The following is a 27,448-nucleotide window of genomic DNA, read 5'->3' as shown; positions in this document are numbered from 1 at the left end:
GATAGACGGTCAACGTCTGGATATTGTTCCTTTGTCTGGGGCAATCTTGTTACCTGGAGGAGCAAGAAGCAATCAGTGGTAGCCAGAAGTAGTGCAGAAGCTGAGTACAGAGCACTAGCACAGGGAATTTGTGAAGGGATTTGGATAAAAAGGGTTCTAGGTGAACTGGGACAAATGAGTTCATTTCCTATTCTGATGATGTGTGATAATCAGGCAGCTATAAGCATAGCCAAGAATCCCGTGCATCATGACAGGACTAAGCACGTTGAGATTGACAGACATTTCATCACAGAGAAGGTGACTAGTGAGACAGTTAAATTGAACTACATCCCTACCAAGCAACAAACGGCAGACATCCTCACCAAAGCTCTACCAAGACCTAACTTTGAAGACTTAATTTGCAAGCTGGGGTTATATGATATATATTCTCCAGCTTGAGGGGGAGTGTTGAATTCGAAAGTCAAAAGTTAGGGAAGTTAGTTTAGGAAAGTATTTTAGGAATAAAAGGAGAGATCGGTTGTGATCTTTTCTCATAATTTTGTTTCCTGATTTTTAGGAGAGAATCAAGCTAGTTAGTTTTTCCCTTATTAGTCATTTGTGTATATATATGCTATTGTAGGGTTACAGAATTATTAATAATAGAAGTTCAGAAATTCTTTAATATCCATGCTCAACATCAGAGTAAACTGTTAGGCCCCCTATTAGGTTGGTCTACGCTAGGAAGAGGGGTCGTAGGGGAAAATCGTTGGAGGCAAGGGAAGGAAGTGGAAATAGGGAAAAGTGAGTGCTGACGTGTCAAGTTAGTTACGAGTTGTTAGTGGGGTATTTAGACTCCAGAGGAGGGATGAGAGAACCATATGGAATTTGAGTAATCTTTTTGTTACAGACCATTGGAGGCTGGGAACCTTGAATTGTCCCCATTGTTATCTTCTTTTCTTGTTCTTCCATTACCGTCTTGTAATTCCCTGAGGGAAGGAAATTGCCCTCGTTGGTTTGTTTGGCTGGGTATTAATAAAAGGAAACCGTATCATTTCATGCGAATCACTCTTGTTTTCTTTGGTTGATTTACGGGTTCTAGGCAGGAACCTAACATTTTGGTATCAGAGTAGTTCGATCCATGGCGGAAGCTTCCGGTGTTCCTCCACCAGAGGAGGTGATATCTCGCCTCGAACAGCAAGTGGATACGTTCTACGAGACGTTGCAGATTGTGGAGGCTTTGACTGAGCCTCTTCCTAAACTAGAGGAAGACTTGGTGGAGATGGGCGTCCAGATGGGGGAGGTACAGGGATCGATACGGCGGCTGGAGAATCTTCTGCTTCGGCAGGTGGATCTTCTCCAGCGACACCCACACCCACAACCTCAGCTCGACGTGAGACAGCAGCGATTTCCCGACCTTCGACGGCCGGGGCCGAACGTTCGGCCAGCGTCGCCGCCTCTGCCTCCGTGCAATGAAGAACCCCAGCGTTACGAGCGAGAATACCGGCAAGAGATGCCACCGCTACCGAGAGGACGTGCTGAACACCGAGGAAGGAGGCTGGAGATGCCAATATTCTAGGGAGAGGACCCCCAAGGATGGATGTTTAGGGCGGAACGGTACTTTGCTGTGAATGAAGTGGAGGAAGAGAGGGTGGTGGTGGCCTCGGTATGCATGGAGGGGCGAGCTTTGGGATGGTTCCAATGGGCAGACGCGCAAGATCCGTTCAGATCTTGGCGCGAACTTTGCACAGCTGTGCTGAGACGTTTCGGTCGCGCCAGGGAAGTCGACCCAGTGGAGCAACTGATGGCTCTCAGGCAACGGGCGGCGGTGGCGGAATATCGGGACGAGTTCGAATCAACGGCAGCGCAGATGCAGGGAGTCCCTGAAGCCATATTCAAATGGGCCTTCCTTCATGGGCTCCGGGAGGATATTCGGGCTGAACTAAAAATGCATAGGCCTAATGGGTTGCATGAGATGATGGATCTGGCCCAGCAGGTGGAGGCCCGCAATGAAGCAGCGGATCGGGTCCGAAGGAATAGATTGGGCCGTGGGCCCAGATCTGAGTTTGTAGGGCGCTATGGGGGGTCCTTTGAAGTCCACAACACGGGTTCCTACCCTCCAGAGAGCCCCCTTTGATCCAAACCTCAGCATGAGGCGGCGCTAGGGCAGGGAGCTCGGGTGAGTGGTGGTTTAGGGACGAATCCCCCTACTGGAGAGGCGGCTTTGTACAGGCGGCTCATGGAGGAGGAGATCCAGCAGAGGAGAGCTCGAGGGCTCTGCTTCAAATGTGACGAGAAGTTCAGTCCGGGACATTGATGCAAGAACAGGCAGTTGCAGGTTCTTATTATGGCAGACGATGGAGACGACTTGGGGGAGGACAGTGAGGATGGCTAGGAGTCGTTGGCGGCGGAGGACAAAGGAAAGGAGATCGCGAACGCAAAGGTGGATTTGTCTTTGAATCTAATGCGGGGGGTGTCCTCCTCCAACACTATGAAGCTCTGGGGACGGATTGGTGGCCGGGAGGTCGTGGTGCTGGTGGACAGCGGCGCCACCCACAGTTTCATCTCGGAAACGGTGGTACGAGAACTGCACTTGCCGGTGGACTCCACGGTAAGTCACAATATTATAGTAGGCAATGGGTTGAGCGTTAAACAATCAGGAATTTGTCGGGGGGTTAGTGTTTGGATCCAAGGTCACTTGGTAGTGGAGGACTTCTTTTCCTTCGAGTTGGGCGGGGCTGATTTGGTCTTAGGGGTGACGTGGCTCAGCACCCTCGGTGAGGTACAGGCTGATTGGTCTAAATTCTTAATGAAATTTCGAGCAGGGCCAACGTGGGTGGTTTGGCATGGAGACCCAAGCCTGTGTTATGCACCGGTCAAAATGAGTTCTTTAGTTAGGACTGTCACCGGCCGGAGCAGGGTATTGGTTGAGGTTTGTGAAATCTCGATACAGCAGCCAGGGGAGGAGCTCAAAGTGATTCCGGGGGAGGTACGAATGGTGGTGGACAGATTCGAGGAAGTGTTTGATAATCCCATGGGGTTGCCACCACACCGGGGACGGGACCACAAAAGGGGGAGATAGAACGGTTGGTGACATACATGTTAGCTTCCGGTATCATACGGCCTAGTAGCAGCCTGTTCTCCAGCCCGGTCCTCTTAGTCTAAAAGAAAGACGGAAGCTGGCGTTTCTGTGTAGATTATCGTGCGCTAAACCAAGTCACAATCCCCGACAAGTTTTCGATTCCTATGATCGACGAGTTGCTCGATGAACTCCATGGGGTTGTCGTATTTTCAAAATTAGACTTGCAGGCAGGGTATCACCAAATCAGGGTGCATGAGGCCGACATTGAGAAAACGGCATTTCAAACACATGAGGGCCACTACGAGTTTCTCGTCATGCCCTTCGGCTTGACAAACGCCCCAGCCACTTTCCAAGCCCTTATGAACAGGGTCTTTCGTCAATACCTTTGAAAGTTCGTTCTTGTGTTCTTTGATGACATTTTGGTGTACAGCCGTTCATGGGAGGAACACCGTCAACACCTTGCTGAGGTCCTTCAAGTGTTGTAGCGCGAACAATTATTTGCCAATAAAAAAATTGTTGTTTCGGCTAGCCCCAACTAGAATACCTGGGCCACATCGTTTCAGCTCGAGGGGTGGCTGCCGACCCTTCCAAGATTCAGGCCATTACCTCTTGGCCCCCTTTGAGTAACACCCGGGAGGTGCGAGGATTTTTGGGGCTCACCAGTTACTACAGGCGGTTTGTCTAGGGCTATGGGATGATCGCACGACCACTAATGGAGCTGCTCAAGAAGAAGGGATTTCTTTGGATAGAGGAAGCAGGGCGAGCATTCAAGGAGCTCAAGCTGGCTATGACCCAGATTCATGTTCTGGCCATGCCTGACTTTTCAAAGCAATTCATTGTCGAGACGGATGCTTCGGGTAGTGGGTTGGGGGCAGTATTGATGCAAGAGGACAGGCCCATCGTGTTTTTCAGTAAAGCTCTAGCCCCTCCTTCCCGATTGAAGTCGGTATATGAGAGGGAACTCATGGGGTGGTCCTGGCGGTTCAAAAATGGCGCCATTATCTTTTGGGACACCACTTTGTGGTCCGCACTGACCAACAAAGTTTGCGGTTCCTGATGAATCAACGCCAACTCCCTCCCGAACAACTTCGCTGGGTGTATAAACTTTTGGGTTATGATCTAGAGGTACAGTACAAGTTGGGGGCCTCCAATCGCGTCGTCGATGCACTGTCCCGTAGGGGTGACGGGGCTGAGGCTACCCTTGCTGCGTTCACAATACCACACACATGGGCCTTTGCAGCTATCCTGTTGGAGCAGTGAACGGAACTAGGGTGGGGGCCATCATATCGAAACTGGAGAAAGGAGAGCTTGAGGAGGGGTATGCGCTGAAGAACGGATTACTGTTTTACAAGGAGAGGCTAGTTTTGGTGGAGAACTCACCTTGGATAGCTCGGCTGGTACACGAGTTTCACGACTCGGTCATTGGGGGGCATTCGGGTTTTTGTCCGCACGTACAAGCGACTATTCGCGGTGGTTTTTTGGCGTGGTATGAAGCGCTACATCCGGGAGTATGTGGCTAATTGTGAGGTGTGTCAGAGAAACAAGATAGAGGCTCTGTCCCCAGCTGGCCTCCTGCAGCCCCTACCGATCCCCACCCAAATTTGAGACAACGTTTCCATGGATTTTGTTGGAGGCCTGCCCAAGTCGGGAGGGTTCGACACCATTTTGGTAGTGGTGGACCGCTTGTCAAAATATGCTCATTTTTGCCCCTTGGCCCATCCGTTCTCAGCCAAGCAGGTGGCTGTGTTATTCGTTTCTGCCATTGTCAGGCTCCACGGAATTCTGCGGTCCATTGTGAGTGATCGGGACGCCGTGTTCACGAGCGGGTTTTTGGCAAGAGATGTTCAAGTTACAGGGCACCAAGCTGCACACAAGTTCGGCCTATCACCCAGAATTGGATGGGCATACGGAGGTAGTAAACCGTTGCTTAGAAACATATTTGCGCTGTTTTGCAGGAGATAAGCCCCGGCAATGGTCCTCCTTCCTGCCGTGGGCAGAATATTGGTTTAATACGACATTTAATGCTTCCACCAAGTTCACCCCCTTCCGTATTTTATATGGTCAAGATCCCTCGGCTCTCTACCATTTTTAGGACTCCCCTAGCGCGGTGGCAGCCGTGGAGGAACAGATCACCCTGTGTAATGCTATGCTTGATCTGCTAAAATCTCACCTGCTATTGGCACAGCAGCGCATGAAGAAATTCCCTGATAATCATCAGAGAGAATTAAGTTTCGAGGTAGGTGTGTTGGTCCTGCTCAAGTTGCGTCCCTACAGGCTGAAATCCTTGGCTCGCCGCGTCAATGAGAAACTCAGCCCGCGCTTTTATGGGCCCTTCGAAGTGGTGGAACGCATTGGGCCAGTGGCGTACTGTTTGAGGCTGCTTGACAATACTCGCTTACACCCGGTCTTCCACGTGTCTCAATTGAAGCCCTTTAAGGGGGCTGTGGCCAAGGTCCAACCTCTCCCCGCACAGTTGACGGATGATCTAGAGCTCTGTGTCTGTCCGACTGACGTGGTGGCCTCACGGGTAGTGATGCTGTTAGGTTGGTCTACGCTAGGAAGAGGGGCCGTAGGGGAAAATCGCTGGAGGCAGGGGAGGGAAGTGGAAATAGGGAAAAGTGAGTGCTGAGGTGTCAAGTTAGTTACAAGTTGTTAGTGGGGTATTTAGACTCCAGAGGAGGGATGGGAGAGCTGTCTGGAATTTGAGTAATCTTTCTGTTACAGACCATTGGAGGCTAGGAACCTCGAATTGTCCCCATTGTTATCTTCTTTTCTTGTTCTTCCATTACCGTCTTGTAATTCCCTGAGTGAAGGAAATTGCCCTCGTTGGTTTGTTTGGCTGGATATTAATAAAAGGAAACCGTATCATTTCATGCGAATTACTCTTGTTTTCTTTGGTTGATTTACGGGTTCTGGGCAGGAACCTAATTCCTAAGGCACTCAAATGCATATTTGTTGGTTACTACTCTAATCAAAAAGGGTATAAATGTTATTCCCCTATCACTCGAAAATTCTATAATTATGTGGTTGTTTCTTTCTTCGAACAACAACCCTATTACAAATCTAATATTCAGGGGGAGAACTTTACTCAGGAATATCAGCTTTGGGATGATGTTGAAACCTTGGATTCATCTCGCCTCAATCTAAATAATCAAAATCCGGTTATTCAAACAAATCAAAGTCCAATGTCTTTCATTCATCCCGTCCTTGATACTCAGCCTGAATTCAATTCTCAAATAGAACTCCAATCAGTACCTCAGTCAATTCAAACACCTCAGCGTCTGACTCACACACAGCCTGCGGCAACTAGTGAGTTCCGTGTCTACTCTAGGAGGAACAAGACTCAAGAGGGAAAATAAATGCAGCCACATGATCAAAGTCATGAATCCAACCCGACTCTTGAACCTTAAAATTCACCAGGTAACTCAAGTTCTTATCCTGCCCCTAGCAACTCATCTATTGATGACATACCTATTGCCATAAGAAAAGGCATTAGGTTGTGCACAAATCATCCCATCTACACTTTTGTATCATATGGAGGATTGTCACCTAGTCACCGTGCATTTGTTAGCACCCTTGATAAAATACAGGTTCCGAGTTCCATACATGAAGCTCTAAATGTACCTGAGTGGAAGGTAGCTGTTTTGGAAGAGATTCAGGCTCTGGAAAAGAACGGGACTTGGGTGTTATTTACCATCAAGGAAACATTCGGTTGGCTGCAAGTGAATATTCACAGTCAAACATAATGCAGATGACAGTGTTAACATATTTAAGGCAAGGTTAGTAGCTAAGGGTTTTACTCAATCTTATGGGATAGATTATCAAGAGACTTTTGCCCCCGTAGCTAAACTCAATACAGTCTGAGTGTTACTCTCACTTGCCTCAAACCTAGATTGGCCTCTATACCAGTTGGATGTGAAAAATGTATTCCAAAATAGAGATCTAGAGGAAGAAGTCTACATGGGATACCACCTGGGTTTACTACACCAGCCATGATGAACAAGGTTTGCAAACTCAAGAAGTCTTTGTATGGACTAAAGCAGTCACCGCGTGCTTGGTTTGACAGGTTCACTAGGGTAGTTAAGAAATTTGGGTATGATCAATGGCAGACAGATCACACACTGTTTGTCAAGCATTCATCATTAGGTAAAAGGGCAATACTAATTGTGTATGTTGATGATATCATCCTAACCAGAGATTATGATGAAGAGATACTCAGGCTCAAGAGTTTCTTGGCTAAAGAATTTGAGATCAAGGACTTAGTAAAAGCTAATTTGAGGAGAAAAACAATCTGTGCATTGCTATATTCATCAGTAAAACTATTGACTTTACAGGAAAACTATTCTCTATATAGCCTAGGAGAATAAGTATAACCATCTAACTTCCTAAAAACAAGGAGATAAAAAGGCTAACAATTACACTAGCATAACAACCCTAAAATCCCGGATAATCCAACCATATATGCTAACACTCCCCTTCAAGCTCGGCAGTACAGATTGTACATCCCGTGCTTGTCCACTAGCTTTTCGAACAGTGGTCTTCCAAGACCTTTGGTTAGAAGATCAGCTGCTTGCTCCGATGTTGGAACATATGTGACACATATTGTTCCATCTTCAATCTTTTCCTTAATGAAGTGCCGATCCACTTCAACATGCTTGGTTTTTTCATGATGAACTGGGTTATGAGAGATGTTAATTGCGGCTTTATTATCACAGTAGAGCTTCAAAGGAACTTGTACTTCCATTTTTAGTTCTTCCAGTAACTTCCTTAGCCATAAGAGCTCACATACACCATGTGCAAGTGAGCGTAGTTCTGCTTCAGCACTACTTCGTGCCACGACTGTTTGCTTCTTACTTCTCCAAGTCACTAGATTTCCCCACACTAGAGAGCAGTAGCCTGATGTAGATCGTCTATCACTTATGGAACCTGCCCAATCTGCATCCGTGTAGGCCTCAATGCTTCTTGATTCACTCTTCTTGAAGAATAATCCTCTTCCTGGAGTACCTTTTAGATACCTTAGGATCCTAAATACTGCTTCCATGTGTTCCTCGGTAGGAGCACGCATAAATTGACTAATGCAGCTCACAACAAATCCAATGTTCGGTCGAGTATGAGAAAGGTAAATTAATCTACCAATTAACCTCTGAAATCTCCCCCTGTCCACAGGACTACTTGAAGTTTCTGTTCCTAGTTTCTTGCTAGGATCCATTGGAGTATCTACCGGCTTACATCCTAGCATTCCCGTCTCGTTCAATAAGTCGAGTACATATTTCCTTTGAGAAATAGAGATTCCAGATTTGTTTCTGGCAATTTCCATGCCCAAAAAATACCTTGAAGTCCCCAGATCCTTCATCTCAAATTCCGAGGACAGTCCTTTCTTCAGCCTCATAATCTCTTCTTCGTCATTACTAGTAAGAACAATATCATCAACATAAACAATGAGGATTGTGACTTTCTTACCTCTATGTTTATAAAACAGCGTGTGATCTGCTTGAGTTTGAAAGAAACCTTGTTTATGGATTGTCTTAGTGAAGCGATCAAACCATGCTTTAGGCGATTGTTTCAAACCATACAATGATTTTTTAAGTCTGCATACCTTTCCTCTCTTGCTGTCTCCATCAAACCCAGGTGGTAGTTCCATGAACACTTCTTCTTGTAGTTCACCATTCATAAACGCATTTTTAACATCGAGTTGATGAAGTGGCCAGTCCAAGTTAGCCGCCAAAGAGAACAAAACACGTACGGTATTGATTTTTGCCATAGGAGCAAACGTTTCTTGGTAATCAATACCGTATGTTTGAGTGTATCCTTTAGCTACTAACCTCGCTTTATGTCGTTTGATCGATCCATCGGCGCTATACTTGATTGTAAAGACCCATTTACAACCAATATGTACTTTATCTTTTGGCCTGTCCACAATCTCCCATGTGCGATTCTTTTCCAAGGCTTGAACTTCTTCCATAATAGCCTTCCTCCATTCCTCCTTTCCCATTGCCTCTTCAACGTTTTTTGGAGTTTCACTCTCAAACAGATTAGCCACGAGAGCCTTGAGTGAAGTTGACAAATGATCATACTCCACAAAATTTGAGATTGGGTGGTTTGTGCACGCTCTTGTTCCCTTCCTCATAGCCACAGGGATGTCAAGATCATGGTTAATTTTTTCTGAGCCTGATTCGGAGATAGAGTCTTGGCAGTGAGAAAGTCCAGGATTTTTTACCCCCTTTTTCCGTGAGTAAGTCAAGTTAAACGGCTGTAGACCACTCTGTTTCTGGTCTGCTCGTTTTTCTTCCGGAATTATTGGCCGACTATTTTGATTTTTCTGAGCATCTAGATTTTTTGTTGATGGGTGGCAGAATATCCAAGGAAGAGACATTTATGTGCCCTTGGATCAAGTTTTGTACGGTTCTGATTAGGAATGTGGACAAAAGTTGTACAGCCAAATATCTTGGGCTCTAAGCTTGAAAACAACCTAGCAGTAGGAAAAGATTTTTGAAGGAAATCTAATGGTGTTTGGTATTCTAGAACCCTAGTTGGCAAACGGTTAATGATATAACATGCAGTAAGAATAGCATCTCGCCAGAACCTTTTTGGAAGACATGTTGTAAATAATAGAGAGCTAGCCACTTCTAACAAATGGCGATTCTTTTGTTCAGCGATCCCGTTTTGTTTAGGTGTATCGACACAAGAGCTTTGATGAATAATTCCATGTTTCAATAATAAATTACCAAGAATTGAGTTAAAATATTCGGTACCATTATCGGTCTGAAGCATCTTAATTCTTTCATTAAAATGAGTTTTGAATCATGGAATACAAATTTTTAAAAATTTGCTCCGCATCAGATTTGTCTTTCAATAGATACACCCAACATACACGCGTATGATCGTCGATAAAAGTAACAAACCATTTGTGATTAGTGACACTCTTAACACGTGAAGGACCCCAAATATCACTATGAATTAAAGTTAAAGGCTTTGAAGCATGATAGGGTTGAAATGGCAAGAAGGCACGTTTATGTTTTGCTAATTGGTAAATTTCACATTGAAACAAATCCTTTTTATTCTGAAACAAGGAAGGAAACAAATATTTTAAGTACAAGAAACTTGGATGTCCTAGCCTACGATGAAGAAGAAAAATTTGTTCTTTCCTAGAAACGGCAGAGTGATCCACAGCGGTATAAGCATGACAACTCACAGATAGATTGTGCTCAAAGTAGTAAAGACCCTCAACCTCCTTAACACTGCCAATCTTCCTCCCCGTAATCAAGTCCTGAAAAACACACAAAGAAGACGAAAATTAACCACACAATTTAGTTCTTTAGTAATCTTACTAATAGAGATAAGACTCGGAACATGTAAAACAGAGTTAAGGGTGATTGTGGAATTTATTTTTATGGATCCCACTCCTGCAACCACGGAATAAGAGCCATCAGCAACCTTGACTTTATGATTTCCTGGACTCGGGGTGTATGACTGAAAAAGTTTTTGACAGCTTGTCATATGGTCAGTGGCCCCCGAGTCAATAACCCACGGCTCACCTTTCTCTGTCATGCCCCCAAAGCTCTCATTCTTCTTTGCCATAAGAGAGGTACTTGACTGTTCCTTTCCAAAAAACAAGTTGCAAAGCTGCTCCATCTGAGCCTTGGAGAGAGTGAGACTTCCCGTGCTTTGTTCCTCCGGTTCTGAGCCATGAATGGCTTGTAGTCCTCTACTATCTCGATTCTTGAGTCGATTAGGAACCCAGTTAGCTGGTTTACCATGAATCTCCCAGCAAGTTTCCTTGGTGTGGTAAGGCTTTTGACAATGATCGCACCAGGCCTGCCCCTTTTTGGTGGATGAGCGAATATTTTCTTGTTTGTTTGGTGTCTGTGCAACTAACACCGAGGTTTCAATCGTCATGATCGCCGTTTCTCCGAGCATTACTCTCCGGCGACATTCTTCACGCCGAACTTTAGAAAAAACTTCATCAATGGATGGCAGTTGTCGCATTCCAAGAACACGGCCTCTCACTTCATCAAGTTCTTTATTAAGACCTGCCAAAAAATTATAGACACGATCTTTGTCCTGCATTTTCTTAAACATAACAGCATCTTTAGGATCCCTCCATGTTCAGGTATTGAACAAATCAAGTTCCTGCCACAATTTCTTCAAGGAATTGAAGTATTGAGTTACTTCAAGATCTCCTTGTTTGAGGTTTCTGGCTTTGTTGCGAAGTTCAAACAACTGAGATGAATTCTCGAGGTCAGACTAGGCTAAAGTCACAGCCTCCCATATCTCCTTTGCTGTGGGATAAAATAGAAATGTGTCCCCAATGCTGTCTTCCATGGAATGGATTAGCCAGGCCATGACCATCGAGTTTTGAGTGTCCCAAGTGGAGTATGCCGGATTAGTGGAGTTCGGTTTGGGAATTGTTCCATCCAAATACCCGATTTTGCCTTTGCCTCTAATCACCATCTGTGCTGATCGGGACCATTGCAGAAAATTCTTCCCGTTTAGTTTGTGAGTTGTGATTTGCAGAGACATAGAGGAGTTTTCAATGACAGTAGTGGGAATGATTGTGGAGACAGTTTGCGAGGTGCTCGAGGTAACCTCAGTTCTACCCGCTCCGCTTATTCCTGTTGTTTAGTTTTTCTCAACTCACACGTAGCCTTTAATGCTCTGATACCATAAAAGCTAATTTGAGGAGAAAAACAATATGTGCATTGCTATATTCATCAGTAAAACTATTTTCTTTACAAGAAAACTATTCTTTATATAGCCTAGGAGAATAAGTATAACTAACCATCTAACTTCCTAAAAACAAGGAGATAAAAGGGCTAACAAATACACTAGCATAACAACCCAAAAATCCCGGATAATCCAACCATATATGCTAACACTTAGGCAATCTCAAGTACTTCCTTGGCATGGAAGTCGCTCGATCGAAAAGAGGCATTTCAGTTTCACAACAGAAGTATGTGTTGGACCTCTTGAAAGAGACAGGGATGCTCGGATACAAGCCAGCTGACACTCCTAAGGACCCCAACTCAAAACTGGGAAGTAAGATTGACAGCACTCTAGTTGACAAAGGGAGATACCAAAGATTGGTTGGATAACTCATTTATCTCTCTCATACCCGACCAGATATCAGCTTTGCTGTAAGTGTGGTTAGTCAGTTCATGAACAATCCAACAGAAGAGCACATGGAAGCTGCATATAGGATTCTAAGGTACTTAAAGATGACACCGGGTCAAGGATTGTTCTTCAAAAGGACAGCAAAGAAAGAAGTTGAGATCTTCACTGATGCAGATTGGGCTGGGTCTGTAACTGACAGACGATCTACTTCAAGTTATTGTACATATGTTTGGGGAAATCTAGTCACTTGGAGAAGTAAGAAACAATCAGTGGTTTCTTGAAGCAGTGCAGAAGCAGAGTTTAGAGCTCTTGCACTTGGCATCTGTGAGGGAATATGGTTGAAAAGGATGCTTTGTGAACTAAGATTTCCAGTCTCAGAACCTATGAAAGCTTTCTGTGATAATCAGTCTACAATCAGCATAGCAAAGAACCCAGTACATCATGATAGGACCAAGCACGTGGAGATTGATAGACACTTTATCAAAGAGAAGATAGAAGTAGAAATGATATCTCTCTTGTACATTCCAACCAATCAACAGATTGCAGACATCCTAACAAAAGCTGTTCAAAGGAAGACCTTCGAGGATCTTATTTCCAAGCTTGGTTTAATCAACATCTACAACCAAGTTTGAGGGGGAGTGTGGAAATCTATGATTTAATGTCTGGTTTCTAGGAATTAGCTGTTACCCGATTCCTAGGAATTAGTTATAATTGGATTTATTTGTTTCCTAGAATAAGAGGGATATTGGTAATATTCATTGATTCCCTGTTTTGTATTTTTTTCTTTTTTGGTTGCTTGTTTTCGGGAGAAGAGTCCTTCTTCCCTTATTATTTAAGGCTATACAATTAGTCAGAATTATCAATGAGAATTATAAAAACTCACAGAACTTTATCGGTTACGAGGCTGCCAATTTCCTAGCATGAAAACGTGGGGCTGGCAATTGATTTAAGTTTCTTATTAAGCTATCGGTATTGAATTCTCTAAACAAGTTTCTATTTTGCTTTGCTTGTGTTGTAATAGAACTTCTTGTCTTATTTGGCGCACTATAAGTCTATAACTTAAACTGGTTCGTCGTGTAATATACTAAATTACTAATATATACATATATATACACATTATCAGAGCTGAAATTTTATTGGAGACAAGAAATTACAGCAGACCAATCAAGAACAAGGTGTCCTCAGAAAAGCGAAGAAATCAAACATAAAAAATCAAAACAGGTCTCATAGTATCAATGAGCCAAACAATAAAAAATTAAACATCTAATCTAATTTGGTCTCATATTAATGACTGACAATAACTTTCCAATCTATAAACTACATCAACGACAATCTAAAATCTAATGTAGATTATCCGTTAGACAATGATACACTATATACTAGGATCCAGCGTGCATAGTTTTTGACTCTAGTTGACTTGTGTTATTGCTACCAAAAAAAAAAAAAATGTTGACCAGCCCTACTTAGAAATAAATCATTAAAATGCTTGTTTCCTTTGATTCTTAAATAATGAATCATACACTGTAGAGATCCCAGGTTGAGGTGGGTTTAAGGGAGAGATTCCAAACTCGAATCATGGGAGCAGCTAGCTTGTATCAAAAAATAAAATAAAAAGATTTATACATTAATGCAGGTTTTTTCCCACCTCATGGGAACAAGTATTTTTCTGTTTCACTGATTGAAAGCTAAGAACTATGTTGGGCAAACTGGTTAGAACAAAATAGGAGGATTTTTGAAGACCTTAGTTGTTCATAAAATGAAGTCTTTGGTTGCTATATGATTGTCTAAGGACTAAGATTTTTCTAACTTCAACTTGTCGAATTTGGTTAGGAATTAGAATCTATCTACTGATGTAGTTTTCTCATTTTGCTTTTGTTGGAGCAAGAGGAATCCCCGACCTCCTTGTTAGTGTTTTTTATATATGTGATTTTTCTAATGAAGTTCTGTTTCTTTTCCCCCAAAAAAAAAGGATGCTACGAACTATGTTTTCTTTTAGGACAGAAGAATAATAGAGGCCTTAATTAGCTGTTTGTGATGATATTTATTTTGTTATCCTTGATGCTGGTTTTTTTTTTTGTTTTGAAAATAATCTTTTTAGTCTTCAAGTATAATTCAATGATTAGTAATCTTACCTCTTATATCATAGTTTAGGACCTTATTAGATTCCTAAGAATGTTCTTTGTAGATTTCTTTGTTCATGAGGAAGTCAATTGTGAGAGGAATATATTTTCTTACTTATGTGTTCTATAATGGGCATTATAATTGAAGGTTTTGAAGGGAAAAACTTCCTTTTTTTCTTATTATTATTAGTGTAACGTAAACCTAATTTATAGGATACCAAGTACCCTTGACAACTCATAGAAATTCAAATAAGCTCTTATCTTATCTAAATCTATCTAGATCCGGTGTTTATCTAGAAAAAACCAGAATTCCCTATCTCCTAGGATCCTAATCCCAAACTAAGGGATTTGGCTCTTTAATTCAAAAACTGAAAAGATAAAATCTTCTAATTTCCTACACTCCCCCTCAAGTTGGTGCATAGATATCATGCAAACCTAACTTGCTAACAAAAAAATCAAAAGTCGACTTGAACAATCCCTTCGTGAAGATATCTGCTGTTTGTTGTACTGTTGGAACGAATGGCATGCAGATCAAACCTCCTTCGAGCTTTTCCTTGATGAAATGCCGATCAACTTCAACATGTTTGGTTCTATCATGTTGCACAGGGTTGTTGGCAATGCTGATTGCAGCTTTGTTGTCACAGTATAACTTCATAGGAGCTTCTATCAGCAACTTTAATTCATTCAACACCCGTTGTAACCACAGTAGTTCACACACACCATTAGCCATTGCTCTATACTCTGCCTCGGCACTGCTCCTTGCTACTACACTTTGCTTCTTACTCCTCCAAGTAACTAAATTACCCCATACATAGGAACAATATCCTGTTGTTGATCTCCTATCTGTGGAGGATCCAGCCCAGTCTGCATCAGTGTAGATTTCAATCCCTCGTTGAGTGTTCTTTCTAAAAATTAGACCTCTCCCAGGAGAATTCTTCAAGTATCTTAGAATACAGTAAGTAGCCTCTAAGTGTTCCTTCCTGGGTGAGTGCATAAACTAACTAACAAGGCTGACTGCGAAAGCTATGTCTGGTCTCGTATGAGATAAGTAGATTAGTTTACCTACTAACTTTTGATATCTTGTTGTGTCCACTGGATCTCCTTCCCCACTGTTGTTGAGCTTAACATTGGGGTCCACCGGTGTATCTACCGGTTTACATCCACTCATACTTGTCTCATTCAGTAGGTCTAACACATACTTCCGTTGACTTATAACAATTCCTTTCTTTGACCTTGCCACCTCCATCCCAAGGAAATATTTGAGGGAGCCCAAGTCTTTGATCTCAAATTCTGTAGCTAAATTCTTTTTTAAGCTGTGCATCTCTACCGGGTGATCCCCTGTCAAGACAATGTCATCAACATAGACAATTAGGATGGTAATTCTTCCGCTTGGTGAGTGCTTGAAGAACATTGTGTGATCCGTTTGAGCCTGTGTATAACCCTGCCTTTTTACTGAGCAAGTAAATTTCTCAAACCACGCCCTCGGCGACTGCTTCAAACCATATAATGACTTCATCAATCTGCACACCTTAGAGCCAAACTCTCTGTCAAAACCTGGTGGGGCATCCATGTACACCTCTTCTTCCAAATCACCATTCAAAAAAGCGTTCTTGACATCTAGTTGCTGTAGTGGCCAATCCAGGTTTGCTGCCAATGAGAGAAGTACTCTAACAGTATTAAGTTTTCCTACTGGGGCAAAAGTTTCCATGTAGTCGATTCCATATGTTTGAGTGAAGCCCTTTGCAACCAAACGAGCCTTATATCTTTCCAGAGATCCATCTGACTTGTATTTTACTGTGAACACCCATTTGCAGCCCACAGTCTTCTTATCCTTTGGTAGGTCAACCATCCTCCAAGTATTGTTCTTCTTGAGAGCCCTCATTTCCTCTAGAACTGCCTCCTTCCACTCAGGGACCTGTAAAGCATCTTGAACATTCTTTGGAATTTCCACAAGTGAGAGTTGAGTAGTGAAGGAAGAAAACATTGGGGACAATTTTTCATAGGACACAAATTTGGACATTGGATACTTAGTACATGATCTAACCCCTTTTCGGACAGTAATTGGGAGGTTATTAAGAGTTGTTTCTCCGGGAATGGAGTTTAAGGGAGGAGAGATACCTGGATAATCTTGGACGGGAGAAGGGGCATTCACAAGATTTTGGTCCTGCCTCGGGTTGGAGTTTCGGCTTTGCTGGAAATTTTCAGACTCCCTTCCACAAGTCAAGTTCTTTCGGGAGTAAACTAGTCCAAATTTCCTTTTATTTGCATCTCCTTCTAAAGGACCATTATTTTCTGCTGGAATGAGACTTTGGTATTCCTGGTTTTGAGTTAAAACCGAGTTTGTTGGTGACTGTTTAGAACCAGATTCTGAAATCAAATTCTGTTTAGGCTGGAAAGGAACTTCAGTCACCAAGTGTTCTATTTTATCCCAAGTCGGATCTTCACTATTTTTCTCCCCCTGAAGAGGAGACTTGAAAAACGGCTGTGTTTGAAAGAAAGTGACATCCATAGAGACAAACAATTTTTTCGAAATAGGATCATAGCATTTATATCCCTTTTTTGTTGGAGCATAGCCTACAAAGACACATTTTTTGGCTCTAGGATCTAGTTTACTTCGGTTTTGATCAATGTTGTGAACAAAAACAGTGCATCCAAAGCGTTTAATAGGCAAGTCTGATAAGACCCTAGAGAATGGAAGGGTTTTTGAGAAGATTTGCAAAGGAGTTTGAAAATCTAGAATTTTTGAGGGCATCCGATTAATGAGATAGGTAGCTGTGAGAATGGCATTACCCCAAAGATATTTTGGAACATTATGTGTGAAAAGGAAGTCTCTAGCAACTTCTAGAAGGTGTTTATTTTTTCTCTCAGCTACTCCATTTTGTTGAGGGGTGTCATTACATGAACTTTGGTGAATAATCCCCTTTTCAGTAAAAAAATTCCCCAAAATACTATTAAAAAACTCTTTTCCATTATCACTTCTAAAGACTTGAATATTTCCATTAAATTGAGTTTGTACCATAGTGTAAAAGTTTTTGAAAACTCCTTCAACTTCTGTTTTTTCTTTCAACAAATAAACCCAACTTACTCTAGTGTGGTCATCTATAAATGTGACAAACCATCTTTTCCCGAAAAGAGTAGAAGTTTGTGAGGGGCCCCAAACATCACTGTGGATTAGGGAAAAAGGTTTAGTGGGTTTGTATGGTTGTGGAGAATAAGTAGATCGATGTTGTTTTGCAATACAAATTTCACACTGAAATGAAGAAGGATTCTTATTGAGAAATAAAGATGGAAACAAACGTTTTAAATAATAAAAGCTTGGATGACCAAGTCTATAATGCCATAACATAATTTCATGATTCCTAGAAAGAGACATAGCTTCAAAACATGAACTTTGGACTGGTTTACTCGGAGTTGGTCCTTCTTCAAAAAAGTAGAGTCCTCCATTTTCCCTAGCATTGCCAATCATCCTCCCCGAGGCTAGTTCCTGAAACTCACAATGAGTTGGATAAAAATTAGCTTGACACTTAAGATCTTGTGCTATCTTACTAATAGATAAGAGGTTACATACAATTTTGGGACATGAAGCACATTATTAAGAGTTATGAGAGAGGAAACTTTGATTGAACCAATCCCGGCTATTGCCGAAAAAGATCCATTAGCAATTTTAATTTTCCTGTTTCCTGCACAAGGACTATAGGATGAGAAGAGATGTGAGCAGTTTGTCATATGATCTGTTGCTCCAAAGTCTATAATCCATGGACTAGAAGAGAAAGAACCTAGACTAGAAAGGGCTGTGACATACGAATTACCTTGGGTTGCAAGTGAGCATGAAGGATTGACAGCAAATTGTGGAGATTTAAAGAGTTTATATAGATGCTCTAATTGTTCCTTAGTGAAAGGTAACACTTCTGAGTCAATGGACTGCTCTTGAGAGTCTTCCGTAGTAGTCTTGAACGCCCTGCCATTCCCCTCTGGTTTTTTCTTGAGATTTGCTAGTTTTCCATGAAGTTTCCAGCATGTCTCCTTAGTGTGCCATGGTTTCCGACAATGATCACACCACGGGCGTTTTTTCCGTTCACCTTCTATGTCGGATCCTCCTGAGTTGCAGGAGACTAGAGCAGAATTCTCAGGTTCTGGAGTTGGTGCTGTGCTGTTCAACATGATTCTTCTCCTATTTTCTTCTTGTCGTATTTTTTAAAAAACTTCTCGGATAGAGGGCGGGGGTTTTCGACCAAGAATCCTTCCCTTTACCTCATCCAGACTTCGATTAACTCCTGCAAGAAACACGTAGACACGATCATTCTCTTCACGCTTCATATACCTTGCACAATCATTTGGATTCTCCCATTCATCATCATAGCATTGATCCAATTCCTGCCAAAGGGCTACCATCTCATTGTAGTATACTGTGAATTCCAAACTCGAATCATGGGAGCAGCTAGCTTGTATCAAAAAATAAAATAAAAAGATTTATACATTGCAGGTTTTTTCCCACCTCATGGGAACAAGTATTTTTCTGTTTCACTGATTGAAAGCTAAGAACTATGTTGGGCAAACTGGTTAGAACAAAATAGGAGGATTTTTGAAGACCTTAGTTGTTCATAAAATGAAGTCTTTGGTTGCTATATGATTGTCTAAGGACTAAGATTTTTCTAACTTCAACTTGTCGAATTTGGTTAGGAATTAGAATCTATCTACTGATGTAGTTTTCTCATTTTGCTTTTGTTGGAGCAAGAGGAATCCCCGACCTCCTTGTTAGTGTTTTTTATATATGTGATTTTTCTAATGAAGTTCTGTTTCTTTTCCCCCAAAAAAAAAGGATGCTACGAACTATGTTTTCTTTTAGGACAGAAGAATAATAGAGGCCTTAATTAGCTGTCTGAGATGATATTTATTTTGTTATCCTTGATGCTGGTTTTTTTTTTTTTTGTTTTGAAAGTAATCTTTTTAGTCTTCAAGTATAATTCAATGATTAGTAATCTTACCTCTTATATCATAGTTTAGGACCTTATTAGATTTCCTAAGAATGTTCTTTGTAGATTTCTTTGTTCATGAGGAAGTCAGTTGTGAGAGGAATATATTTTCTTACTTGCGTGTTCTATAATGGGCATTATAATGCTTGTTGCATTAGTTTTACTTGCTTCTTTCTCTGTGTGTAAACATAAATGTACGTGTTGTTGTCAAAATGTTCAACTATTTAGATATTCATATTACAAAACTATACATATGGTGCTCGTTATAAGAAAACAATGCAGGATAGGATCAATACAGAATCAAACAGTTTGTTGTTTGCCAATGAGTTATGACTTCCTCAATGTTGATTTAAAACTCTGGTCTCTACATTCTTTTCGTTCATTGTTTGACATTCTTTCTTGATCAGGGATGGTCAATGTGCAGAATACAGTGGAGAAGAGCAAGCTATTTGTGCTGTTGGTCTTGCAAAATCAAAACCTGGTGTCTTTGTTGAAGCGATCCAGTATCTGTTAATTTTGGCAACACCTGTTGAGGTAGTAACGAATCCTTGGTCTTTTTGTTTGCTTTCCGTAATATGTACTTTGAAAATGTTTCTTTGGAAGACAATTATTGGACAAATTTTATTTTCTTTTAATTGTTGAAATAAACGAAACTTGGAGTGATACAATTGTTGATATAAGTGAAAATAAGATTTTTGATAAAATCATTTTGGTACTCTCTGTTATATCGAAACATCTCGAAAGTACGTAACTTTTTGTTTAATATTAAATAGGTACCTTCGTGTTTTAGAAAACATGTTGTGAGTACCTTAAGGCTGTTTTTTGAGATATAAAATGACCAATCTGGCCTTCTAATTAATTAATTAGAAACTAAAAATTTTAAAATTTTACAAAAATATTTTAAAAGTACTTTTTAAAATTCATATTTTAAAAACTTAAAAACTGTAGAAATTGTGTTTTTTTTTTTTTAGATTTTTAAACTCTAACATATTTTTAGAACTTTTAAAAAAATATTTGTAATTGATTAAATAGAAGGGTAGAAAGGACATTTTATGTCCCAAAAAGGGTCTTAGGGTACCCACAAGCTCGAAGGTACTTATTTAATATTATTAAAAAGACAGGATACCTTCGAGATGCTTCGATATAACAAAGGGTACCAAATTGATTGTATCCCTAAGATTTTTAAGAGCATTGAAACGTGGGCCCAAGTGCAAACCCTTACAATATGGGTGGCATGTGACAGGGCCTCTTCAAGGAGGAGTACCTAACATCCCATTTTATTGCAACCTTTTAGTAACAACTAATATGTGAATTGAGTTTTCATTCAGTAAAATTCAACCTTATAAACTGGATTTGATAACGTTCACAAATTGAAAAGTAACACTTCATTTGTCACATAACATCGAAAAGTTGGGTAAGGTTCATGTATATTATTGGTAAAGAATCTCATTATCCTTTTCTTGTTGTCAGTTAGTTCTCGTAGGAGTATGCTGCTCTGGTGGAGGTGATAATGCAGATCCATATGCAGAGGTCTCGCTGCAACCTTTGCCAGAATATACAGCACCATCAGATGGAGTCACCATGACTTGTATTGCATGTACTAACGCAGGTCGTATTTTCTTGGCTGGCCGTGATGGCCACATTTATGAACTTCATTACTCAACTGGTTCAGGCTGGCAAAGGCGTTGCCGGAAAGTTTGCCTGACTTCTGGGTTTAGCAGTGTCATATCAAGGTAATTATGTAATATAGTACTTGATCCTTTCCGTGGTAATAAGATATCAAGCTTCCGAACTGTGAGTATTCATGATTTAAAGTTTGAACCGGGTAGTTTTCAAAAGCAATTTAAGGGCAAATTACTTTGTTGTTATCTAATTTCATAATTTGCACATAATCATCCTCATTGTAGTTTGTCAGCTTTAAATAATAAAGTTAGAATTTGCTGTTTTTTCATTTATACCGTGCATTGATGCAAACACTTATTTTGCAGATGGGTTGTGCCTAATGTGTTTAAGTTTGGAGCTGTTGACCCCATCATTGAATTAGTTGTTGATAATGAAAGAAACATTTTATATGCACGAACTGAAGAAATGAAACTTCAGGTTTTTGTTGTGGGCCCTAATGGTGATGGACCATTGAAGAAGGTGGCAGAAGAAAGGAATGTTATCAATCAGAGGGACACTCATTACGGGGGTAGACAATCAACTGGACAAAGGACCCCAAATCGGTCAGCAAAGCCATCTATTGTTTGTATATCACCTTTGTCCATGCTGGAATCAAAATGTCTACACCTTGTTGCTGTTTTATCAGATGGCAGAAGGATGTATCTCACGACTTCTTCATCAGGTGGAAATTTGGGTGGTTTTAATACGAACCATTATAAACCTAGTTGTCTAAAAGTTGTTGCTACCAGGCCCTCTCCTCCCTTGGGTGTCAGCAGTGGGCTTGCCTTTGGAGCTATGTCTCTTGTTGGTAGACCTCAGAATGAAGATCTCTCACTGAAGGTTGAGACAGCATATTATTCTGCTGGAACTCTTGTACTTTCTGATTCATCTCCACCAACCATGTCTTCTCTTCTTGTTGTAAGTCGGGATTCGAGCACACAGTCCTTGGTCTCAGGTACATCAGGGACGAGTTCAAGAAGTACTCGGGCATTAAGGGAATCTGTTTCTTCTTTATCAGTTGAAGGACGGATGCTATTTGTAGCAGATGTCTTACCAAATCCTGATACTGCAACAACAGTACACTCCCTATATTCAGAAATTGAATTTACTGGAATTGAAAGTTCATGGGAATCCTCTGAAAAGGCGTCCCTAAAACTCTGGGCTAGAGGGGACCTTACAACCCAACATATACTGCCAAGGAGGAGACTTGTTGTTTTTAGTACCATAGGCATGATGGAAATTGTGTATAACAGGCCTGTGGATATTTTGAGAAGGTTGTTTGAAACTAATTCACCGAGATCAATTTTAGAAGATTTCTTTAATCGTTTTGGATCTGGTGAGGCAGCTGCAATGTGTTTGATGCTGTCAGCCAGGATAATGTATTCTGAAAATCTTATAAGCAATGCTGTTGCTGAAAAGGCGGCTGAAGCGTTTGAGGATCCAAGACTTGTTGGAATGCCACAACTTGAGGGTGGTAATGCATTGTCAAACACTAGGACAGCTTCTGGGGGATTTAGCATGGGTCAGGTTGTTCAGGAGGCTGAGCCAGTGTTTTCAGGTGCTTATGAAGGGCTTTGCTTGTGTTCTTCAAGGCTACTTTTCCCAGTGTGGGAACTTCCTGTGATGGCTGTAAAAGGAGGTTCTGCAGATGCTTTATCTGAGACTGGACTTGTCTCATGTAGATTGTCTATTCAGGCTATGCAAGTACTGGAAAACAAACTTCGTTCTTTAGAGAAGTTCTTGAGTTCTAGAAGGAATCAGAGAAGGGGACTCTATGGCTGTGTTGCTGGACTGGGAGACTTGACTGGTTCAATTCTTTATGGGACTGGTTCCGAAATAGGTGCTGGTGACCAGAGTATGGTGAGAAACTTATTTGGTGCTTACTCTTGGAGTGCCGAGTCTAGTGGCAGTGGTGCATCTAATAAAAGGCAGAGGTTACCATATAGTCCTGCAGAGCTGGCTGCTATGGAGGTAAGTCAAAATTGTCGTCGTGTTGTAGTCTACAAAAGGCCATTAGACCAATATTTTTCATTCCTTTTTGCGACTTGGTTTCTTGTTCCACAGGTGAGGGCAATGGAATGCATCAGGCAATTGCTTTTTAGATCCAGTGAAGCCCTGTTTCTTCTCCAACTTCTTTCTCAGCATCATGTTACTCGCTTGGTTCAGGGTTTTGACACTAATCTACGACAAACATTAGTCCAATTAACATTTCATCAGCTAGTTTGCTCCGAAGAGGGTGACCGCATTGCTACACTGCTTATATCTGCTCTGGTGGAGGTAATGTGAGATCAAACCAGTGTTCTCTGAGATCCACTAAATGGGATCCTAAAAACGCAAGCGAAATTTCTTTATTCCCCTTGTTTACAAGCTTGTTTTATCTGAGATCATTATTCTTTATTCCAAATTTTCCTTACGGTGACTTGGCTTATTTTTTTCTCAGTGTTATACCAGTGCTGATGGCATGGGGACTGTTGATGATATAAGTGCGAGACTACGAGAGGGTTGTCCTAGCTATTACAAGGAGTCTGATCACAAGTTTTTCCTCGCTGTGGAGTGCCTTGAAAGAGCTGCTGTAACTCCTGATCCTGAGGAGAAGGAGAATCTTGCTAGAGAGGCCTTCAATTTCTTAAGTAAAGTTCCAGAGTCTGCAGATTTACAAACTGTCTGCAAACGGTTTGAGGATTTAAGGTCAGTTGCTTATGTCAAGTGGAGGGCTATTCCAATGAATTTGGTTGCCAATTCTTAATTTGGTCAACGTGTCTAAAACTTAAATGACGATTCCATTACAGGTTCTATGATGCTGTTGTTCACTTACCTCTACAAAAGGCACAGGCTCTTGATCCAGCAGGTGATGCTTTTAATGACCAAGTTGATGCAGCAGTTCGAGAGCATGCACTTGCTCAGCGTGAAATTTGTTATGAGATAGTCATTAATGCATTACGTTCTTTGAAGGGTGTTCCTTCACGTGGAGAATTTGGGTCTCCACTTAGACCTGCAGCTTCAAGATTGGCCCTTGATCAGGCCTCTCGGAACAAATATATATGCCAGATTGTTCAGCTTGGTGTCAAATCACCTGATAGATTATTTCATGAGTACTTGTACCGGGCAATGATTGATTTAGGCCTCGAAAGTGAGTTATTGGAGTACGGTGGTCCTGATTTGGTGCCTTTCCTACAAAGTGCTGGGCGCGAACCAATTCAAGAGGTTTTTTTCCCCCTTAATTTTTTATTTATTCCGATTTAAAATTTTCACTATCAAGTTTTTTGTTCAAAAAATCAAATTCTACATTCCATTTCTACCAATTCTTGGCACTCTTTCTTAGGAGTTATTTAACACTGCATTTTGTTTTTTTTCTTTCGTTATTGTTGTTTTTCACCCTCCACCTCTCATTGCAGATTCGAGCTGTTTCTGCTGTGTCATCAGGGGCTTCTGGAATGCGTCAACTGGGAGCACCTATATTACCCAATCAAGCCAAGTACTTTGACCTTTTGGCACGGTATTATGTCTTGAAGCGGCAGCACCTTCTTGCAGCTCATATATTATTAAGACTGGCTGAAAGGCGCTCAACTGATGCAGGGGATATTCCTACTTTAGAGCAAAGGTAGATTCCCCAACATTCGTCTTCTTGGCTACTTTTTTACGTTTTCTTGGAGTATCTGGTTACCAGAAATCTATGGTTTTTGCTTATCTGAAACATTGATACTTCTTTCCAACTGTATTAAACTTCTTAGGTGCCTATTTGTCGTTGGGTTGTGTTTTGTTTTGCATGGTAGAAATGTATTAATTGTAAATCAACATTTTGGTCATGGACTCATGGTTGCTAGCTCAAACATGCAAAACATTGTATTTTGTTGCCCTTTTGGCCTTCTAAAATATGAATATGCTTGTTAATCAGATTTAGTCCTATGCATAAGCGACACTTGAGTTTTTAAGCACGCATATATAGAGATATTCTGGTTCTCTCTTCTTTCATATGTATCTTTTTTAGACAAATCTTAGGTTCATTCATTTCAAAAATGAAGCTCAGGTTCTTTCTTTTTGCTCAAGAAAATGTCTGCTTTCTACAAAAACCCAAAACTCTTTAGCCTCAATTCCACGAGATTTTATTCATCTAGCCGATTGTTCTCTAATGCTTCTTGTGTCGTCAATTTCAGGTGTCACTACCTAAGTAATGCTGTTTTACAGGCCAAGAATGCAAGTACCAGTGATGGCCTGGTTAGCTCTACAAGGGGTGCTGTTGAAAATGGACTACTGGATTTACTAGAAGGGAAACTTGCCGTTCTTCGGTTTCAGGTCAAGATCAAAGAAGAATTGGAGGCTATAGCTTCCAGGCTAGAAACTTCTTCAGGTGCTTCTGACTCTGTCCAAAACGGAACAGACCCTGAAAGCACGTCAGTGGATGATGCAAATGTTGCAAATAATGCACGCGAAAAGGCCAAAGAGCTATCTTTAGATTTGAAGAGTATAACTCAGCTATATAATGACTATGCTGTTCCATTTGAGCTTTGGGAGGTAAAGTTCTTTGAGAAAACATATTTAGTAACCTGAATTCCTTAATGGTGTTGTGCATTTATCTGTCTCTACTCTCCCTCATTTTATACTATTACCCATACATATTATCCATACAATATATGCACGCACACATTATTTATATATGCTAATAATCTTTGCTAAGTTTATATGTTTGTGTATTATTATTCGTGTAAATCTATTTATGGTTGAAAGGGGTCGGTTTGATCATTTTTTTATTTATGCTGCTTTATAGATATAGTAAAATCTCCTCGGCCATTGATTCAGTTTCTTTATTTTTGTGTTTATATGAATGAAATTATAACTGAAAATGTACTATATGTGAAACCTTGACATGGTATAAAAACGGTCAGCTACTTAGAATTACGGTAGGGGTTGCTACAAGCCTGCAAGTTATACTTCTGTTCTGTGCTGAGTCATTGCTTTCATTTTGTTGCAATCAGATTTGTCTGGAAATGCTATATTTTGCAAATTATTCTGGCGATGCTGATAGCAGCATCATAAGAGAAACCTGTGCTAGACTTGTTGATCAAGCACTTTCGAGGGGCGGCATTGCTGAGGCTTGTTCTGTACTGAAGAGAGTTGGTTCCCACATTTATCCTGGAGATGGAGCTGGTTTACCCTTAGACACTTTGTGTCTTCACCTGGAAAAGGCTGCACTGGTACATGTTGCATGCATATGAACATTTCTTTCTAAGTGATAATATTTACTCTAAACATCAGTTTAGATGAATGGTTCTGTGTATAAATTGTTTATTTATCTGATTTTCTTTGCATCTTTTTATAGGAGAGATTGGAGTCGGGGGTTGAATCTGTCAGAGATGAAGATGTTCCGAGGGCTCTTCTTGCAGCTTGCAAGGGTGCAACTGAACCTGTATTGAACACTTACGATCAATTGTTGTCAAGCGGAGCTATTTTTCCATCAGCCAAGCTCAGATTACGCCTTCTCAGATCAGTACTAACAGTACTTCGAGAGTGGGCAATGTCGGTATTTGCTCAAAGAATGGGTACTAGTGCAACTGGAGCTTCCTTAATTTTAGGTGGAACGTTTTCACTGGAGCAAACAGCAGTTATTAATCAAGGGATCCGTGATAAGATCACAAGTGCAGCAAACAGGTGAACTTGTTATCTCTCTTGTTTGTCGTGGTTACATAGGATATAAAACATCTTAGGATTTGTCCGTACATGGTCATGAAATAGATAAGGTGGGTTGGCGATGCATGCATTGTAATAAAAGTTACTATAGTCTTATGCCATAACGTTAAAACATTAGTCCCAAGTCATCATAATGTTGTCTTTTCCTCTTTTTGACGGCGATAAGTTTAAACTTGCACAAGAATTGGCACAGTAAAACTTACACAAAATGTCTAACCAACTTTTCTTGTAGTTTGAGATATTCTTCGAGTATTGTGTCTAAACAATGTTAGAGGTCACCTATAGCGCTAAGCACCACTTGCTCATAGAAAGTGGCTTCCACGGCATGGGGTCAATTTTCTATTAGTTGTGATGCTTAACAGTAGCAGCAGTAGTACCCCCAAGCATTTTTCATTGTACCTAGAAAGTTGACTTGCATAAGCTGTTCTCAATTGCTAGTAGCGTCATAGAATAGGTGGCTCAAAAACACATTCTGATTTAGATGGCCTTCGTGTTGCATAAGATTAAAATTAAAAAAAAAAATTAAAAAAAAAAGAAGAAAAAGCAGCAGGTTTTAAACCACTCTCAGCATTAGCTTTCGGAGCATCGTTATAATCTATAGATGCCTTGTAATCTGGTTCTAGGTCTGATTTTGTGGTCATTGAATGTGGCAGATACATGACTGAGGTGCGGAGGTTGCCCCTTCCACAGAGTCAGACGGAGGCTGTTTACCGAGGCTTTCGAGAACTTGAAGAGTCACTAATTAGCCCTTTTTCTGTTGACCGTTATTAATTGTTCTTTGTTCCCTGTTTGATGCATCATGTATGAACTTTTCTGTTTTTTTTTTGGTTGCTTGTAAA

At 41.1% G+C, this 27,448-nt stretch overlaps 1 protein-coding gene across 1 annotated transcript in view; it reads left to right on the top strand.

Moving 5' to 3' along the window:
• Nucleotides 1-27,448, top strand: part of LOC21386900 (nuclear pore complex protein NUP155) — a 36,974-nt gene extending 9,526 nt beyond the window's left edge. The window contains exons 3-13 of the mRNA XM_024169935.1: nt 19,670-19,796; nt 20,733-20,995; nt 21,251-22,895; nt 22,989-23,201; nt 23,365-23,612; nt 23,714-24,128; nt 24,320-24,525; nt 25,079-25,436; nt 25,898-26,116; nt 26,242-26,570; nt 27,263-27,448. Coding sequence (XP_024025703.1) covers nt 19,670-19,796; nt 20,733-20,995; nt 21,251-22,895; nt 22,989-23,201; nt 23,365-23,612; nt 23,714-24,128; nt 24,320-24,525; nt 25,079-25,436; nt 25,898-26,116; nt 26,242-26,570; nt 27,263-27,380 — 4,141 coding nt within the window. The 3' untranslated portion in view covers nt 27,381-27,448. The remainder of the gene's footprint in view (nt 1-19,669; nt 19,797-20,732; nt 20,996-21,250; nt 22,896-22,988; nt 23,202-23,364; nt 23,613-23,713; nt 24,129-24,319; nt 24,526-25,078; nt 25,437-25,897; nt 26,117-26,241; nt 26,571-27,262) is intronic.

The sequence above is a fragment of the Morus notabilis genome, unplaced genomic scaffold (genome assembly GCF_000414095.1).
Source record: "Morus notabilis unplaced genomic scaffold, ASM41409v2 Scaffold945, whole genome shotgun sequence".
Lineage (NCBI taxonomy): Eukaryota > Viridiplantae > Streptophyta > Magnoliopsida > Rosales > Moraceae > Morus > Morus notabilis.
The sequence above is the reverse complement of the archived record's forward strand: the minus strand, read 5'-3'. Positions and strand labels throughout refer to the sequence as shown.